Source organism: Epinephelus fuscoguttatus, linkage group LG6 (assembly GCF_011397635.1).
Source record: "Epinephelus fuscoguttatus linkage group LG6, E.fuscoguttatus.final_Chr_v1".
NCBI lineage: Eukaryota > Metazoa > Chordata > Actinopteri > Perciformes > Serranidae > Epinephelus > Epinephelus fuscoguttatus.
Window position 1 is genome coordinate 32,073,666 of NC_064757.1, and position 17,906 is coordinate 32,091,571.

At 39.8% G+C, this 17,906-nt stretch overlaps 1 protein-coding gene across 2 annotated transcripts; it reads left to right on the plus strand.

Moving 5' to 3' along the window:
• Nucleotides 1-1,760: 1,760 nt before the first annotated feature.
• Nucleotides 1,761-16,852, plus strand: vdac3 (voltage-dependent anion channel 3). Of its 2 annotated transcripts, XM_049578234.1 has the most exons (10): nucleotides 1,770-1,870; nucleotides 6,818-6,936; nucleotides 9,814-9,885; nucleotides 10,115-10,164; nucleotides 11,181-11,333; nucleotides 12,479-12,531; nucleotides 12,686-12,913; nucleotides 13,075-13,225; nucleotides 15,624-15,681; nucleotides 15,774-16,852. In XM_049578234.1, the coding sequence occupies exons 2-10, from the start codon at nucleotides 6,822-6,824 to the stop codon at nucleotides 15,863-15,865; spliced, it is 972 nt and encodes a 323-aa protein (XP_049434191.1). In that variant the 5' UTR covers nucleotides 1,770-1,870; nucleotides 6,818-6,821; the 3' UTR covers nucleotides 15,866-16,852. The 2 variants fall into 2 exon arrangements, with proteins under 2 accessions (XP_049434193.1, XP_049434191.1); XM_049578236.1 differs by lacking the exon at nucleotides 6,818-6,936 and having other exon boundaries at nucleotides 1,761-1,870.
• Nucleotides 16,853-17,906: the final 1,054 nt, after the last annotated feature.

The window sequence follows — 17,906 nt, forward strand, 5'->3', positions numbered from 1 at the left end:
AAACAGGGAAAAAATTACTCCGAAAAACAGAAAAAATTATACCAAAAAACAGAAAAATAAATAAATTACTCTGAAAAACGGGAAAAAAAATACTCAGAAAAACAGGGCTTTTTTTTATTTGTCAAGTGAATGTAATACGCTTAAGTACAAAATACTAAAAACAAACAAACAAACAAAAAAAAAAACGGCCACCCCTCTCCTCTGATAAATAAAGAACAGTCCCTTACTGACCAAATACTTTGCAAGCAGTGTCAGTTATGTATGTGACGTATTAGTTTGGAGACAAGTCATAAAGTGATTGCTAATAATAATAATAATAATAACAATAATAACAATAATAACAATAATAATAATAAGGAAGCGATAATAAAATTAATAATGATATTTTGGCCCAATATATGACTCACAAGGGTAGTTAGTCTTGACAAGTGTTTTTTATAGCCTACAATATATAAAATATAGGCTAACAGATTACAGTACAGACAGATATGTATTTCAGTTTATAACACTGAAAAAATATCATTTTAACACCATTTGTGAAACAACAAAAAGTATGTGTTCACATTTTGTTCGCTGCCTTTAGAGCAGTGTTAAGTTCTAGCAGGTGTAGTTCTATTGTAATCCTGCAGGTTCATGCAATGGGCTTGTTTGATCCCTGTGTACTGTCTTTCAGGTTTACCAAACACCGACTCCTATTTCAGTACGACCGCAACACTCAGTCCACAACTATGGCCCTGATCTGCACTATTTCTAATTTGAATGAAACTATAAATATTTGATTGCTGGACTGTTATGGGAACGTACACTGCACACGACCTGAGAGCACGGTCCGCCTGACAGCTGAAAGTCAGGGCAAAATTTCATTCACGCCACGTAAATGCCTTTTGGTTAGAGGTCATTGCCCCCGAGTGGTGTCCGAGTCTTATTACACCAAAACAAATGCAGCATTTCCACAGCTGTGCCTCCCACAGTTGTTTCACACTGGCACAGACACTAATAAAATAAATATATAATAAAACCCAGGCATTGCAATAATAATAGGCTAATAATAATAATAATAATAATAATAATAATAATAATAATAATAATAATAGGCCTACATTTTATTTATAGGCGCCTTTCACGACACTCAAAAGTCATCTTACAGGCAAAGATCGAGAAAACAACAGCAGATTTTAAAAAACAACGAGATAAGGAATAAAAAGAGAAAAAGAGAAACAATAAAGTAACAACAACAAGTTTACAGTGAACAAAATTCTGTGTATATAATTGATGTGTGTGGCTAGATGGACAGGAGTCATACTGAATAGGCTATTTGAAAGAGATGAGCTTTGAGGCTGGGTTTGAAAGAATGAATTCTAAGCAGCACTGGATTGTAAACAGCACATATCCTCATATTTGTGTGGCTGCAAGTTAAACTACCAACATATAAAAGAGTTTTACTTTCCACACAAGCTTTATTTTTAGTGACAAGTTGTGGAGTAAGTAGCTATGTGTTGGTAATGAGGGTAATGAGCCTAGTCTGCAGCATTTTATAGATATTTAGCCTGTATGAATAGTCTACCATGATAAAACTGTATCATAGACATATGGGGATGATATTATCGGACACAGTGGCCTATCCCAAAGTAAACACACGCGGAGCACCAGAGATATTCTCGGCGTTAATGTTTACGAGGTAAAACAGTTGTGAACAGCGCACTCTTTGATAAGTTTTCTTGCTCATTGTCAAATTACTCAGTGGCCCCGCCCTCGGCCGGAGGTCTGACTCGCGCCTGCCCAGTGTGTTTGTCTCTGCTTTCTCCTTCACTGTGCCCCGCTGCTCCCGACAGCGTCGTCTAACTCTGCGCGCTCCGCCCCACATATAAAGGTAAGAAATAACTCACTTTAGCGAGTCATTATTTTCAAAAAGTTATTCACTCATCTCGTTTATCTGCATGACAATTCGGCTGTTTACAGCTGTGGCTTTGACTGTCAGTGAGAGATATGAGTCGCACATAAAGGGGTGGGTATGAAGCAGCAGCAGCAGCAGCAGCTTCAGGAGCGGGCATGCCAAGGTTTTAATGCCAGTCCAGGCCTGTATGTAACATGACTTTCAGCTGTAAACTACCTGGAAACTCATCCTAACAAAAAGAGTTTTACATAATGTATTTACTTGAATGTGACGTGGATGGGAGAATCAATGGGTGTCCTATTGTCTTGAGATATCTTAAAGTAGCCTATTTTACCAATGCTGTGCAATATCCAGACTGTAGTACCCGAAAAGAAGATTTTGTGTTTGTAAAAAGCTGCTGCAGTGATGGTAAATCCTCTGCAGGCAGTACGCGTCTGAGAGACGCACGAACAATGGAAGTCAGGAGTGGACGCATCTGGCGTATAAAAACACTCGTCCTCTTATGGGACAGGGCGACGTGATGCCATAAATCCTGTTATTATATGACTTTTTGTCTCGAAGCACAAGGTCCATGACTAGTTACATAACATGGCCCGTTCTCTTTTGGCACTGGCCACCTTTACGCACGCTCCTTCCTATATAATTATAGTGTGCTTAGTATTATTAGTGACCTACACTGAGTATTTGTGAGGCAAATCAAACATCACAGTTAGGTTGGAGACATAATCGTGGTTATTTGGTTGCATTTTGATCATGTCGCTCTCCAAAGTTCTGAAATAGGTCTGTTTTTTTTAAAAGAATATATTTATGACATTTTTTAAACAGAGCAAAGCAGATCGGACAAAACATGACAAATAAAATGAATAGTCAAAAAAGAAAATAAGAGGAAAAAATTACACAAAAGGAGGAACAAACAAACAAATATAGACAAATGGCAAGTCTACAAGAAGACTGATTTACTGGCAATATACAGAGACTGGCAAAGCGGATTTAGGAAAATCCTGTAATATGGCAGATGTCAGTGAAAATCCAATGTACTTCTCTAATAGGTCTGAATCGACAAACACATAAATAACAATACAGGATACTGCAGCAAGCATTATAAGACCCATATCAAAGTACACAACAGCAGGTGCTGACAAATTAACTGATGTCATTGGACAGCTTTAAAACCCACTGGATGCTGAACACATCACACTATGGAACAAATTCATCACTGCCTCATGCTCTTTACATTCAAGCTATAAATTGTCTTAGTGTAACTTGACTGCAGTTGACCTTATCTCACACCCACACATTCCTCCTGTTATATGCCACACACACACTTGCCTTGGTTTCATCTTATCTGAGGGTTCGGCTAGTGTTGGCTAACTGACTGTTGGCACAATTTTAGTTTTGTTGTTCAGTGTCTGCTAATTAGCATCTATCATGTGTGTGTTTTTTTCATATTAAACTGCTAAGTTCTTGCTGTTTTTCAATAGTACATGAAGAAAATCAAATATGACGATATTTTTGACCAAATACTGTTGACACTGGTACTTTCACATTTAAAGACGATAGTTTTGATAGATCATCAATAATGTGGATATAATAAAGACTAAGCAGGCAAAGGCAATTAATAGAACAGCTACAGCAGTTTACAAAATCCAAAATCCAAGACCATATCTAGTCTCATATCACAATATGAATATAATATTGATATAGTAACCAGCCCTAGCTACAATTATTAGTCATTGGAATAATAAGACAGATGAAAAACAAGTACCAGTTTTCAGGATTAGTTAGACATTTATGAAAATTAACATTCAACACACTGGCTTCACCCTCACACATAGACCAAGAGGTTGATGGCTTTTCTCCAATTTGCGTCCACACCTATAAACACAGCCCTACCCTGTCAGCCCTGTGATAGTCTGGCGACCTGTCCAGGGTGTACCCCGCCTCTTACCCAACATCAGCTGGGATTTAGTCCACCCCCCCAAGACCTCTAACAGGATAAGCAGTTACTGAAATGGACAAAGAAACACATACATTTGACACATTGATTGATACATCTGTTTGCTGTTTGACATTTCATAGACAAAGGCATTGAGTATTTAAAGAAAACGTTTAAATACATTTCTCAATAATTATTTAGGCAGTAAGAATTATAGGTAGTTTATAGGAATTATAGGTAGTAAGAATCAAAATTGGTCATCTTTTTAGATGAGTTGATGTAACACGCTAGTGCTCTGTGAAAGGACAAACATCTCCTAAATCAGTTAACTGGTATTCTAAACAAAAAAAATTGCCATGTACATAACATATTAACGGCTGTACACAATTTTTAGGAGCGGGGCTCTCATTCATAAACATTGCATATGCACAAAACCAGGCCTGAAAGTACATGTACATACATACATACATAAATTTGTAGTATGGATCCTATGTATTGTTTTATAAATGAGACCCCAGATGTCTAATATGTGAGGTGAAAATTTGTCACTATGGAACTGCTTTTTTGTGCACAAGTAAAAATTTGTCAAGACTAAATTACAACAAGCTCATGAAACAGGTTAATCTTTGTTAACAAGGAAAAATAGCTAATACAGACTTTGTACTGCATTAAAGATATAGTATTATAGAGATATTAATTGTCTGTGTATGATTGTTTACACTCACACATCCACCATCTTCTTGTTGGCGTGGTTGCCCTTTTCCTATCACATACCTCTGTTGTTTATGGTTGTCATTTTGACCTTTGAGCTCAGTCAAGACTGTCATCTGGTTGCAGCTTATGAAAGTGTTAAACTGAGTGGCAGGAGTGTGTTTGTATATAAATACAGTGTGGAGGTACAATACAAATGAATCTGTTTTCATGGGGGTTTTAATAGACTGAACCTGGAGGAGGACACATGCCGAAACTCTGGTCACATGTGTTGTAGTGTTGGGTTCACCTGGGCTAAATTTAGAGCTGCGTGTTGAGACTGAGAGATGAAGGCCAGGAGGGAAAGGGTCAAAAATGGACTGTGTGGTGGAGGAGGTGAGGGGGTACAGAGCAGAGAAGGAGTGTATGTCGGGTGAAATGACAAAGACTGTCCAGGACTTGCGCGTGGTCAGCAAAATGCAGGTCAGCTGCCACATATTTGCTTACCATATGAGAAATGAAGACATTACTGAGAGAACAGAGACAGACAGGACTTCATGACACATACTGTGTTTATGGTCAGGTGTTTCCCTGTAAGAAAGATGGAGATCTTAAAGGAACAGTGTATAGAAATTTTGTAATTGAATTGAATTGAATAGGATTTAGTGGCATCTAGTCGTGAGGACTGCAACCAGCTGAAACTTCTCCCATGTGCCAAGCACAAACTCTCGGTTGGGATTCCTTCCATGTTCATAGTTCAGGAGATTTTTACCCCGAGCTCAGTTATCTGCATAGGTCTCCTATGATCTAACAGATCTGGTGATTTAAATCAGTAAAAAAACGCATAAAGCAGCTAAAACTTAAAAATCAGTGTTTTTCCAATGCTGTTCAGCTCCTTGCTGATGTGCTCACCTTTTTTCTCTCATCACTTAAGATCCAGCCATTCAGGTTTTTTTTTTTACCAGGAGTCAAATTATCTGCAGAGGTCTCCTCCTCTCCAAAACAGAGACCTGGTGATTTAAACCACTAAAATAAAGCAGTTAAAAACTACAAGTCAGTGTTTTTCCAATGTTGTTCAGCTTGTAGCAAAGAGGCTACAAGCCCAGCACCTGCTAATGTGTGCTCATGGATTTTCTCTGATAACTTAAGATCCAGACGTTCAGGAGGTTTTTACCAGGAACTGAATTATCTGTATAGGTCTCGTCCTCTTTAAAACAAACAGTCCTGGTGATTTAAACCGGTAAAAAACACTGAATAAAGCAGTTTAACACTACAAGTCAGTGTTTATCCAATACTGTTCAGCTTGTTGGTGACAGGCCACTAGCCCAGCACTTGCTAATATGTAGTGTAACCTTTTTTCTCTGATAACTTAAGATTCAGATGTTGAGGAGGTTTTTACCGGGAGCTGGCTTATTAGCAGAGGTCTCTTCCTCTCCAGAACAAATGAACCTGGTGGTTTAAACCAGTAAAAATGCTGAATGAAGCAGTTAGATGTTACAAATCAGTGTTTTCTGATGCTGTTTGACTCATTGTGGAGGGGCTGCTAACTATGGTGGCCGACATATACACACACACAAAAAACAAACACAATTGTTGCAGGATTAATAAATTGGAGCTAAAGATGCTTCTGAACTTCAACTCTGACTGACACATTTAGTCATGAATATTTAATATTACAAAAGAATGCCAAAGAAATGATTTTAAACCAAGTTTTCAGGGACTGTAAGCACCACAGCATGTGGAAAAGGCATATTTAGAGAGAGGTTACTGTACATATAGGACTGTGCTTATCTTGGCTGTAGTGACATGTGAAAGGTGAAGGACACTGTGACAAGAAGTTGCATCACAGCTGCTCTAACATGCTGTTGATGTATTACTTGCAAACAGATGATCACCTGTATGATATGCAGTGTTTTCCATGCTTTTGTCAGGGGCGCAGAGGCTTCTTTATTCAGCCAGATAAGTGTTTTGTACCCGTCTTACAGCTTATCAGTGTTCTTCGTCTGATAGAAATGCCATCTCTCAGTGGGGCTGTACACAGGCCTTATCATGTTTAAATGCTATGCACAAAGTACATGTGTTCTTCATCTGCTGGCCTGTGCACATACTGCACAATGTGATGCAATAGTTAAAGGGGAAAGGAGACCTCTGAGCTCTGACTGCATGCTAAAGAAACATGCTAATATTCACAGCAGCTGCAGGCAAACCCCCATATTGTGCACTGTTGCTGTCAAAGCAGTGCCGGACCACTTGCCAAAGTTTTCCTTTGTCCCTCCTTGCACTTCCCTCTCCTGAAGAGACATGGCAGAGAAAGGATGGGAGAGTGAGGTGAAGCAGGACAAGACAGGAAAAGGCAAGCAGGCAGAGAACAAAGACCACTGTGGAACATGTCATCACCACGCACCCAAGGGACATGGTGAGTGAGGGGGTTTGTGTAAAGAGAGACACATGACGCATCATCAGGGTCCCTGAATTAAGATTAAACTGCAGTGACAATAACCTTAGATATATGGGAATTGTTCTTCTTTACCCTTTGTTTGATTGCAGTGACAACATTTTGATATTATGTACTGTCTCACTGATTTATTAGCTTATAGAAGGCGCATAACCCAAAGCAAAGTCTCCATAGTCTGCAAAAAAGATGTGACTGGTGAGATAAATAGTGGAGGGAGCAGCAGGAGTAAAGCTCAGAAAGGAAGTCCAGTCACTAGTAAAATATTAAACCAGCTCTGGCTAATAAGTGAGTGCAGGGTATTCTAAATGCTCCTGCAAAGTCACCTTGTCAAACATGTCTTCCTCGCACATGCAAAGAGTGTGCACACACACTGAGCCAGGGGACCCTGATGACTGTCTGAAGCCCGGTGCAGTGCAGTGGTGTGCAGAACTCGTAGTTGCTGACTAACCAAACCTGCTACTGCTTAGGTTAGCTCTACTGCATTGGCTTGCACAGTATTTTTTTTTTCAAAATCATACATATCATATCTCTTTTCCTTCACAAACCTACCATAACAGGAACATTATTCATGTTGATAGACAATGGTACGTCTTGCAGAAAATAGCCTCTGTATAGATGGTTGTGTGATCTTTTCATATATTTGCTCCTGCACATTTCTATTCCTCTTCCTTTAAGTGAATCAGTCTCATTAGTTTAACAACCTCCGCTGTTGCTAATGGACTGCTGCCAGGCGATCAATAGGGTTCACAAGGAAGATGGAGGGGCGGAGAGAAGCTGGACACAGACAGGCCCCCTCCAGATGGTGGGGTGTCCCAACTGAGACAAATGTGCATACTGATGATTGTTTGCAAGTATACATATGGTAGAAAAGCTCTCTGTGATGTATTGTGTGTGAGCAAATATATTGTGTTACATGTGCGTGCATTTCAGAAGTGCTCTTTCAATTGCATTGCTCATCTTCCATGGAGGTGCTTGTAGTTGTTGGTAGTGTTTGTTCTAGTATTTTAATGTGAAGGGAGCCTGACAAAAGTCTTAGAGACTAGCTGTGTGTTCCAGTACCATGCTACCATACTATTTAGTATACCAGAAAAGATTTAGTGTGTCTCAATACATAGTATGTCAAATGCAGTATGCCAAAAATACCAGGATGTTCTACTACATCCGGTTGCATTTTGCAGCACGCAAGCCAGCATGCTTTTCTGGCTATTCTGACCCACAATCCTCTCACTGCAGAAAATTCATCACATCGACTGAGCTGCAAATAGATGACAGCTCAACGTCAGCTGACAGAAGCCACAAAGACAGATGACAGCGCATTTAAGTGACGGGTGACCAGTTGACTGGATAGTGATATTAAGAATAGGAATTGTTTAAGTGAACAAAATAATCAGAAAGATAACAAACAACAAAAGAGCATAACTATAAAAATAACAATGACAGAGAAGTGAGTGTGTAATTTCACTGTCGTGAATATATTACTGCATGTTAGAATCAAGCAGGGACCTCCCGAAGCCAATGTGGAAGTGCCAAAAACTGAGGTTCCTTTACTGGCCATTTAAGGCTGGCTGCAAAAGCAAGTCAATCTCCATAGACCCCCAGGTTAAAATGCCCAACTTTACAGCAGAAAAAAATAAGGTTTACAGTCTGGTACAAAAAACATTTTGGTCTTTATAGCTAATTTCAACATTCAATCAATCAGTCAATCAATTTTATTTATAAAGCCCAATATCACAAATCACAGTTTGCCTCACAGGGCTTTACAGCATACGACATCCCTCTGTCCTTAGGACCCTCACAGCGGATAAGGAAAAACTCCCCCAAAAAAACCCTTTAACGGGGGAAAAAAAACAGCAGAAACCTCAGGAAGAGCAACTGAGGAGGGATCCCTCTTCCAGGACGGACAGACATGCAATAGATGTCGTACATTCATGACAACTATAGGCTACAGAGGGTGAATTTTTAAATAACTCAATCATTTACATTTTATTAAGGCATAAAAATTGTTACGCAAAATTAAGGGAGGACCCTTTTGACCTGCAGGCTGTCTATGAGGCATCACTGCAGTGTGTGTGTCAAATCCACCCCTCGCTCCTTCATAGCTCCACCCTCATGTCTAAATGTGGTCACTTCTGACTCCAAAAAACCAACATGCTGACGGCCGAAATACCAAACTTGAGGCTTAAAAATGGGGGTCGACAAACCAATAGGTAACATCAAAGTGGCTTATTGTTTTGTACAGCAGCAGAGCTCTCTTGATTGAGCTCAGAAAATGGCATTTTGTTTTCAGCATGAAGTTATAACATTAAGATCTTCTGTGCTCCAAAATGCATACTTTTCCTTTATACTATAAATATATATAATATAAATTTCTCGCTACATACTGTGACAGATATATGAGCAAGAGGGTCAAAGTTCAAGGTACAATGATATAAAGAAGTAGTGGGACACACAATTGTGATTCAGAGCGCAGGGCGGGCATTTTTAACAAAGCTCTGTCTTACAAACTGGAGGAGTCTGAGTCTGACTGGAAGAGTGTTTACTATGTAGGGAATGAAAGAAACTATGGACTTGTATTATGGGAAATGTAGGATCCAGGAGTTTCTAAAAGTGGCCCATGCTAGGGACCAAAAATCTGCACATTATTTTGGCCTCTGCTGCATCAGTTTTGACCATGTTTCTTTCTTTTTTTAACCTGTCCCTTGTGAGTCCTCCAACTTTATGGAAGTGCGTTACTCAATTGCTGGATAATCTCTTTAATTATGCATCTAGACGGATTGATGCAGTGAAGTGTGTATTTGTATGTGTGTCTTATTACAATGGGTATGTCTGTTTCCTCAGGCACAATGGCCGTCCCTCCTGCATACTCAGACTTGGGGAAATCTGCCAAAGACATCTTCAACAAGGGCTTTGGTAACTCAACATATGAATATACTACTGATATGATGTTGCTATTTTTTTGTACTGAAACAGGACTGATATTAGAGAACTTTTTGTTTGCCCAATGTCACTTTGAATGCACGCTGTTTATTTTTGCTGCAGCTGTTTTCAGACCCATGCTGTGCAGCACAAGGATGTAAGTTATTTTCCCACCCCCTCTGTTTTTCTTTTCTCAATTTCCTTAATTTCCTGTCTCTCTCAGGATATGGACTTCTGAAGCTGGACGTTAAGACTAAGTCCCAGAGTGGTGTTGTAAGTACTGCTGTTGTCTCCATAAGCCTGTAGTGTGTTTAAGTTTCATGTTCAGGCCTCTCTCTCACTCTGCGATGTAGACCCAATAGCTGACTGACTCACGGCCTTGCTGCGCTTCATGTCAGAGGGTGTTTATTGCCTGACATGAACTCAGTCTAACCTACAGAGTCATCATATTGAAACAGTTCGATCCACCTGACAAGTTCACACCTTACTCTCTTACCTCAAGCAACATGTTGTATCATGACTAAAGAAAGTACTCCATTTCACAGAGTGTTTAGTTAACTCCAGGCATGCTGTGTGTCTGTGTTGCTGTAAACCTGTTGCCATGGTAAAACCATAATGAGCACTTGGATACAGTGTTTCCCACATGCCACAAAACTCAAACCTCGCTGGAAAAACATTGTAAATGTATTCCCTCTGTGTCTAAACTTTGCTGCTTCCCAGTGAGCATGAAAACTGTGTGTTTCTCCCTAACTTTCTCTCTTTTCTCTTTTTTTTCTGCTTCTTCTTTGGGATGTTTCCATCAGATGGTAAGAGAGGGTGTTTGTGCATAATTAAACACAGGTGCTCTGCCGGGTAAGCCAGTGATACCAGTTATGTGTTTGTGTGTAGATGATGTGTGAAGGCTTTCTGCCAAGTGTTTCCTTGCAGCGATAGCTCATGTTAGTGACAGTCTTACCCCAACAACTGCTGCAGCCGTAACAGCAACCTTCACAACCAACCTCTCCCTCACAGTCCCTCCGATATTTTCAATTTTCCAGCTCTGTCTTAAAAGGTCTAGTTCTTCCTTTACCTAACCAGCCATACAAACCTGAGAGGGATTGTTTGGCAGAAAAAAAGCAGAGAAGCAATGCCTGTTTCCCACGCCTTTGTCTATATCCCTGTATGCCTTCTCTCCCCTTCTGCCTCTAGTTTCTGTAGTTGAGCTCAAATGTGCCTTTCTGCTTCCCTTCCCACCTCATTTTCCATCTCCATTCCCCCCCTTCATCACATCATCCCTCTTACTCCTGCAGGAGTTTGCCACCTCTGGCTCCAACAACACAGACACAGGGAAGTCAGGAGGCCACCTGGAGACCAAGTACAAAGTGAATGACCTAGGCCTGAACTTCAGCCAGAAATGGAACACAGACAATACTCTCACCACAGAAATCACCATGGAGGACCAGGTGAGGTCAAACAAGCATATTAGATATTAGTCATTTTAAGTTCTTCAAGAAGAATATATATCAGGCAGTGGTGGTAGACGTATTCAGATCCTTTACTGAAGTAAAAGTGCTAGTACCACACTATGAAGATAAAACCACCACAAGTAAAAGCCCTGCATTCAAAACTTCACTTGAAGGAGCAGTGTTTAGGACTGAGTGGCATCTGGTGGTGAGGATTGCAAATTGCAACCAGATAAAACTTCTCCAAGTTAGAATTCCTTTAGCGTTCATTGTTCAGGAGGTTTTTACAGGGAGCCAGTTTCTCCAAAAGAAACATACCAGGTGATTTAAACTGGTAAAAACACTGAATAAAGCAGTAAATCGGGTTTTCTCCCACACTGTTCAGCTCATTACAGACATGCTGCAAGCCCAGCACCTGCTAATGTGCTCACCATTTCTGATCCAGACATTCAGGAGGTTTCTTATCACGAGCCGAATTATCCGCTGGGGTCTCTTCCTTTACAAAACAAATGGACCTGGAGATTTAAAGTGGTAAAAAGAGTGAATAAAACAGATTTGAGTAAAACAAAAACCAGGGCGGCAATTACTGTGGCTGTTGCAAAAACACAAATAGCCTTTTTTACTGTGGTATAACATGGCGAGTATGTGATGTAGAGATAAACGTCTCACTCTAATGTAAGGAGAACACAACAATTCTTATTTTCAGATGATTATACAGTATACTGAAGAAAACAGCTAGCTACAACCTCTCAGAAAAACACTTCCTCCTTCAGTTTATCAGAAACATCACCACATTTGGAGATGCTGTTTTCACTGGAAAGAACGGGGATGTTGAATTACAATCTGAAAAGTAACTAAAGCTATCAAAAAATGAAGTGGAGTAAATGTACAAGATTTACATCTGACATGCAGTGGAGTAGAAATAAAAAGCTGCATGGCACTGAAATGTATTTAAGTAAAGTACAAGTACCACAAATTCGTACTTACATAGCCTACAGTACTTGAGTAAATGTACTTAGTTAGATTCCACCACTGATTACAGAATTTTACTTTTACTAGCCTGTTTAATAATTCTCCAACATCAACATATTCATTTTCAGATAGAATATTACCTCATTGTGTTCTGTCTGTTTGTCTGTGTGTAGCTGGCTAAGGGCCTGAAGCTAGGTCTGGACGCTTCATTTGTGCCCAACACTGGGTAAGTGCAATCCCGTTCATGCTAAGTAGTCTTCGATAAATGGACAATATGAATAAATTAGTCAGTCAATACAGATGTATACCATAAACTTATTAACAGTGCAGTACTGGCTAATCTCGAGGACATTCCCTCTTTTCTTGTTTTCCTTCTGCAGCAAGAAGAGCGCCAAACTGAAGACCGGGTACAAGCGGGAATATTTAAATGTCGGTTGCGACCTGGACTTCGACATGGCCGGTCCCACCGTCCACGCAGCTGCTGTGCTGGGCTACGAGGGCTGGCTGGCGGGCTACCAGTTGGCTTTTGACACAGCCAAATCTCAAGTGAGCCAGAACAACTTCGCCCTCGGATACAAGGCCGGTGACTTCCAGCTTCACACCAGCGTGTGAGTCGCCACATCAAAGTAAAGAGAGGCAGGAAGTGGAAGTGACACTAGATGAGGGCAGCTATTAGAGAGGAAACATTTCCACAGGATGAAACATCAAGTTGTGACAAATATCTGTTCCTGCTGATCCCCACCCTCTGTATCTGTGCTTTGTATTTCAGAAATGACGGCACCGAGTTTGGTGGCTCCATTTACCAAAAGGTGAACAGCAACTTGGAGACGGCGGTCCACCTGGCCTGGACGGCTGGCAGCAACAACACACGCTTTGGGATTGGAGCTAAATACCAGCTGGATAAGGATGCCTCCCTGTCTGTAAGAACTGACCTCAAATCATTATTTAAAATGATAAAACCTTCAGAAGTGATAATACCTGCGTAATATATTGTCCTTATGCAATGCATAAGAAATTAGGGACTGTTCTTTACTTATCAGAGAAGGAGGGTGGCCAAAATGTGACTGTGTTTTAGGCCTGAAATATAAATACTGCAAAGCGGTAATTCTAGTTTATCTTGAAAAACGGCTAATTTCTTAAGCAAAATGCAAATTCTCTTTACAAATCGCATTATCGCACAAGCTGTGTGTGCACTTCAGCAGAATATGGGTGCATCATAGCCACGTGACAGCCAGCCCACACATCACACACACATCACCGTGCGCACACAGCCAGCATTAGCAGCATGTTCATAATTACCTTTGTCCCAAATAAACCATAACATTCACAACAGTGGCAGCAGCGGCCGTCTAGAACAGTATCAGCTATTTGGCAGGACGAGGTTATTAGGTTTCAAAAATTCACACTTTGATGTTTTAAAGTTAAAAGTAAAAAAAAAAACCTGGAGTACCTTATTATTCTTTTTTACTATTGTCATGTATGCAAGTGAGCAGAATTTAATGTTTTATACAGGATCTGGCCTTTTTTGACTAAATTTTAACTAAGATGTAAAATAAAGTGATTTTGGTGAGTGTTACATTGCTCATGATGTTTTTAGGAACTGTTGGCAATTTGAAAATTAATAATTTATGTTTTTACATGTTTCTAGCTGTGATAAATAGTTTGGTTTGGCCATTTTTAAAGAAATCATGCCTTTGAAAGCCACCAGCGGGTTTTGGGATTCAGATTGTATTTAAGATAAATACAAAATATAACCATTTGAAGTTGAATGTCCTGCCCCTTAGCCCAAAATATAATTAAGTGTCTCTCCCACTGCTTAAAAAAAGTACTTGACATGTCTTCCCTGTTTTGCACCCCCCAAGTCAGAGAAATTGATTAAACAATGCATGGTCTACAGCCACACTAGCATCTCTGTGACAATTAGTTGTGCTTTGAGTCAAATGCACACAATGACAATATTAGCATGCTGATGTTTAGCATATTGTAATTAGCACTATACACAACAAACAGCCGAAGCTGATGTGGATGTTATTAACTCTGCATGTATTTGGCAAAGTGAAATTTTGACCTGATAATGCCAGTAATTGAAAATCAGGGGATCATCAAAGTCATTATAATTAATCCTGAGGGTGACATACATGAATGTGTGTACCAAATATCATGATAACTCATTCAAAAGCTGTCAAGTTACTTTACCCAAAACATTAGCAGCCCCTGCTGGTGGCGTGAAAAGAAAAGTCAGTTGATCGCCACAGTCACAGGGTTTCTGCAGATCCTTAAAAAGTCTTAAAAGCCATTTATTTAGCCATTTTTTAATAATGCCTTAATTAATATTAAAATGTCTTAAGTAAAACTTTCAAAAGTCTTAAAATGCTAAGGCATGGGAAGTAGGAGTTTAGGAATCTTTTTTTGACATTGCAATGTAAAATCTCAAAATAACTGGTAACATGTATTTTTTAAGATCATTTACCAAATGCCTCTCGCATTAATGTCACACAGATCAGGATAGCAGCAACAACTCATTTTGTTTCAGTCTGGGATGCTCAGAGCTGAGGATCCACCGTCCGCAAGCCAGTTGTCACTGTCAGACTTTGCAACATAGCTGAAACTGGTACAAGGTAGTGCATATGAGGCTCCATGTATTTTATTCTAAATGTTTTTCAATGGGAATCAAGTCAGTGGAATCCCACATGCAGAATGAGAGACACAAAACTGCAGAGAAAACTGGCTGACAAACAAAAGGTATTTCCCAGTTATGTTCTACCCTTGCCTCCGCAACGCCTCCGCAACACCTCCGCAATGCCTCCAACCCCATCTCTGATAACAGTAGCAGAGTCAGCAGCAGCAGCAGCAGCAGCAACAAATCTCCAAACAACATTCTGGTTTACACCTACACAGAAAGCAGAGAAACTGTGGTGTCTTAACACTGAGACGAGACAATTTCTTCAATAGGTTATTAGAAAATTGGTCTTTATTCTCATTACAAGTGGCATTAATAAAAGACCTTAATGTAACTTGCCTTATGTTGCAGGAATCCTGCAGTCATTAGGATTCATCCTTTGGGGATCATGAACATCTTGTCAAAATTTCATATCCATTAGTTGTTGAGACATTTTGGTCTGGACCAAAGTGGTGGACTGACAGTCCAACAGGCCACCATTGCCACCCCAAGCCAAGCCACTACTGCGGCCAATAAAACTCTCTCAACTGCCTACCTACCTACCTTATGACCTGGGAATGAGACTCAACAACTGTCTTTCTCCAAATGCTGTGTTCATGACTATCTTACCTGTACATCATGTTTTGTTCTCCTCACAGACCAAAGTCAACAACGCCTGTCTTGTTGGAGTTGGATACACACAAACCCTCAGGCCAGGTTAGTTGATTTACTTTTTCCATTTCTGTAACAACAATACAAAGATCATAGTCAAGGCGACTTGACACATACACTGGCCATCTTCCCCGCAGGAGTCAAGCTCACTCTCTCAGGTCTGATCGACGGGAAGAACGTGAACGGTGGTGGGCACAAAGTCGGCTTGGGTTTTGAGCTGGAGGCGTAAAGATTCAGCAGAGGACATACAAGAGGAGAGGAAAGCGACACAAGAGAAGAATAAAGAGCCCAAATGTGAAAATACAGCAGAGGTCCACTCAGTGACACGTAAACACATCTTCCCTCTGAGTCCTACACACACATGCACACAGATATACACACGTCCGTTGGCCTTATTCCTGAAACCCTGAGCAGCCTCTAAGACCTCCGATACTGTAGTTTTAAAAGAAAAAAAAACATTATTTTGTGTTTGTTACTTTTAAAACATACATTATTTACAGTGCCCACAACTTTTGAGCATAAGTTATCAGAATACAACAAAAGAACAGATGCATCAGCACGCAATTTATGCAAACCCCCTGTTCTCCAAATAAAGTGCTGCTTATGACCAGTTTGACCAGACAAAGTGCACTTTTCATAGAGCATTTGTGTCTCAGACTTTTTTCTCTCTGAAATAAGAGTCAAAGCACCTTCTTATTTTGACTGTGTGGTCAACTTGTTTTTGTTTCAGATATTCTCTGGGTTTTAGACATTAATAGGATTATTAGAGGATGCTTGTTTTCGGTATATTGTGGATTTGTTGCATGCTTTTAAGGCTAGAGGGATGTTTTTTGACTTTTCATTGTCACACTGACAAGTACAGCGACTGTAAACAGATGCAATAAAAGCTGGAGAGAATCAAGGAGAAAAGACAAAGAGCGCCTGATCCTACTCAGTGGACTGATTCCACTATTCAAGCCTCAGTAACGCAGTTTTAAACTGTGAACCCTCAGTTGCCTATATGTCTGTTTTTCAGGTTCTGTTTGATAAAAAGTTTGACAGCAATTGGAGACTCTGTATCACCTCTTTGTCTTGTCTCATTTTGTGTCCTGTACCTGTTTGACCTTTACCACATTTCACTTAATCTGTGCTGTGCTTTGTATAGGAGTTAGCTGACATTTAGGACCTCAAACTGATTTTATTGAATTAATGGAATAAAGAATGTTAAACCCTATAACTTTAATGGGTGAGTTTTTGTTCAATTTTGGTTGACAAAGAGGTGAGGAACTTGAGTGCTCATTCCCCAAAAAAAAACATCACTCACAGTACATTAAAAACTGTATTCAAGATACAAAAATAACTTTGATTCTGAAAATTATAATAGAAATGTCGAGCATTCTGTTATTCTGATAGTATTACAATCTTAAAGGGAAACAGGTATTTTTCAACCTGGACCCTCATGTTTTTATTGCTAAGTGACTTGAGGAGACAACAATTTTTTAATATGATCCAATATTCAGAGAGTTGCAGCTGCAAAGGCGAAACTGGCTGCAATGTAATTCCAACAGGCAATTGCGCACTGTCAATTAGCGTCCCTTAAAAGTGCTTGTTTTTGCCACTGACAGGCTCCGAAGTGTCTGTTAACATTACGGCAAAAAACCTGCAGAGATATGAAATGTTTTTCTTTACCTTCCACTGGTCTGTTTGTTATTGTGACCAAGTCTTACTTCAGGAAAAGTCTTGTTCTGAAATGTCACCAGTGGCGACTTCCTGGAGGAAAAACACTTGTGGAAACGTTTGTAAGAGCTGGAGAGAGGAGTGTTGTTAATAGTTTGTTGTGTTGGAGCACAGAAAGCATAGCTTAGTGTTATCTAAAAGATTTCCAATGTCACTGATGAATATTGAGCTTATTTTGACCAAGTTAAAAAGTTAAGCAGGACTTGGTTACACACATTAAGAAACAAACCGGATTAATGAACGTTAGGGATGCATCTTAATAACAGCAAGTCATTGGTATCGGCCGATACTGGCTTCAAAATCAACCATCAGAATCGGCCAACATGCTTTTTCTTATTTTGCACAATGAATTAAAATAACATACACTGAAAAGTATTGTTCACCATGTCTCCAGTTGCTGGAGGGGCCATCACGATAAGAGTACACATGCATAATATGATGTTACTTCCACTACAGAAGAGACTTGATGATCACAAAAATTAGGTGGGAAAAAATGTTGATGTATTGATATCGGTATCAGCTAAATGAGTTACTATATCGGCATATCGGATATC

What these genes read in the sequence shown, in the direction of transcription:
- vdac3 (XM_049578234.1), top strand. Translation starts at nt 6,822, where the DNA reads ATGGCAGAGAAAGGATGGGAGAGTGAGGTGAAGCAGGACAAGACAGGA. An exon ending in CATCTTCAACAAGGGCTTTG is followed by an intron (nt 9,886 to 10,114) that starts GTAACTCAACAT and finishes TGTCTCTCTCAG; the next exon opens with GATATGGACTTCTGAAGCTG. An exon ending in TTCCAGCTTCACACCAGCGT is followed by an intron (nt 12,914 to 13,074) that starts GTGAGTCGCCAC and finishes TTTGTATTTCAG; the next exon opens with AAATGACGGCACCGAGTTTG.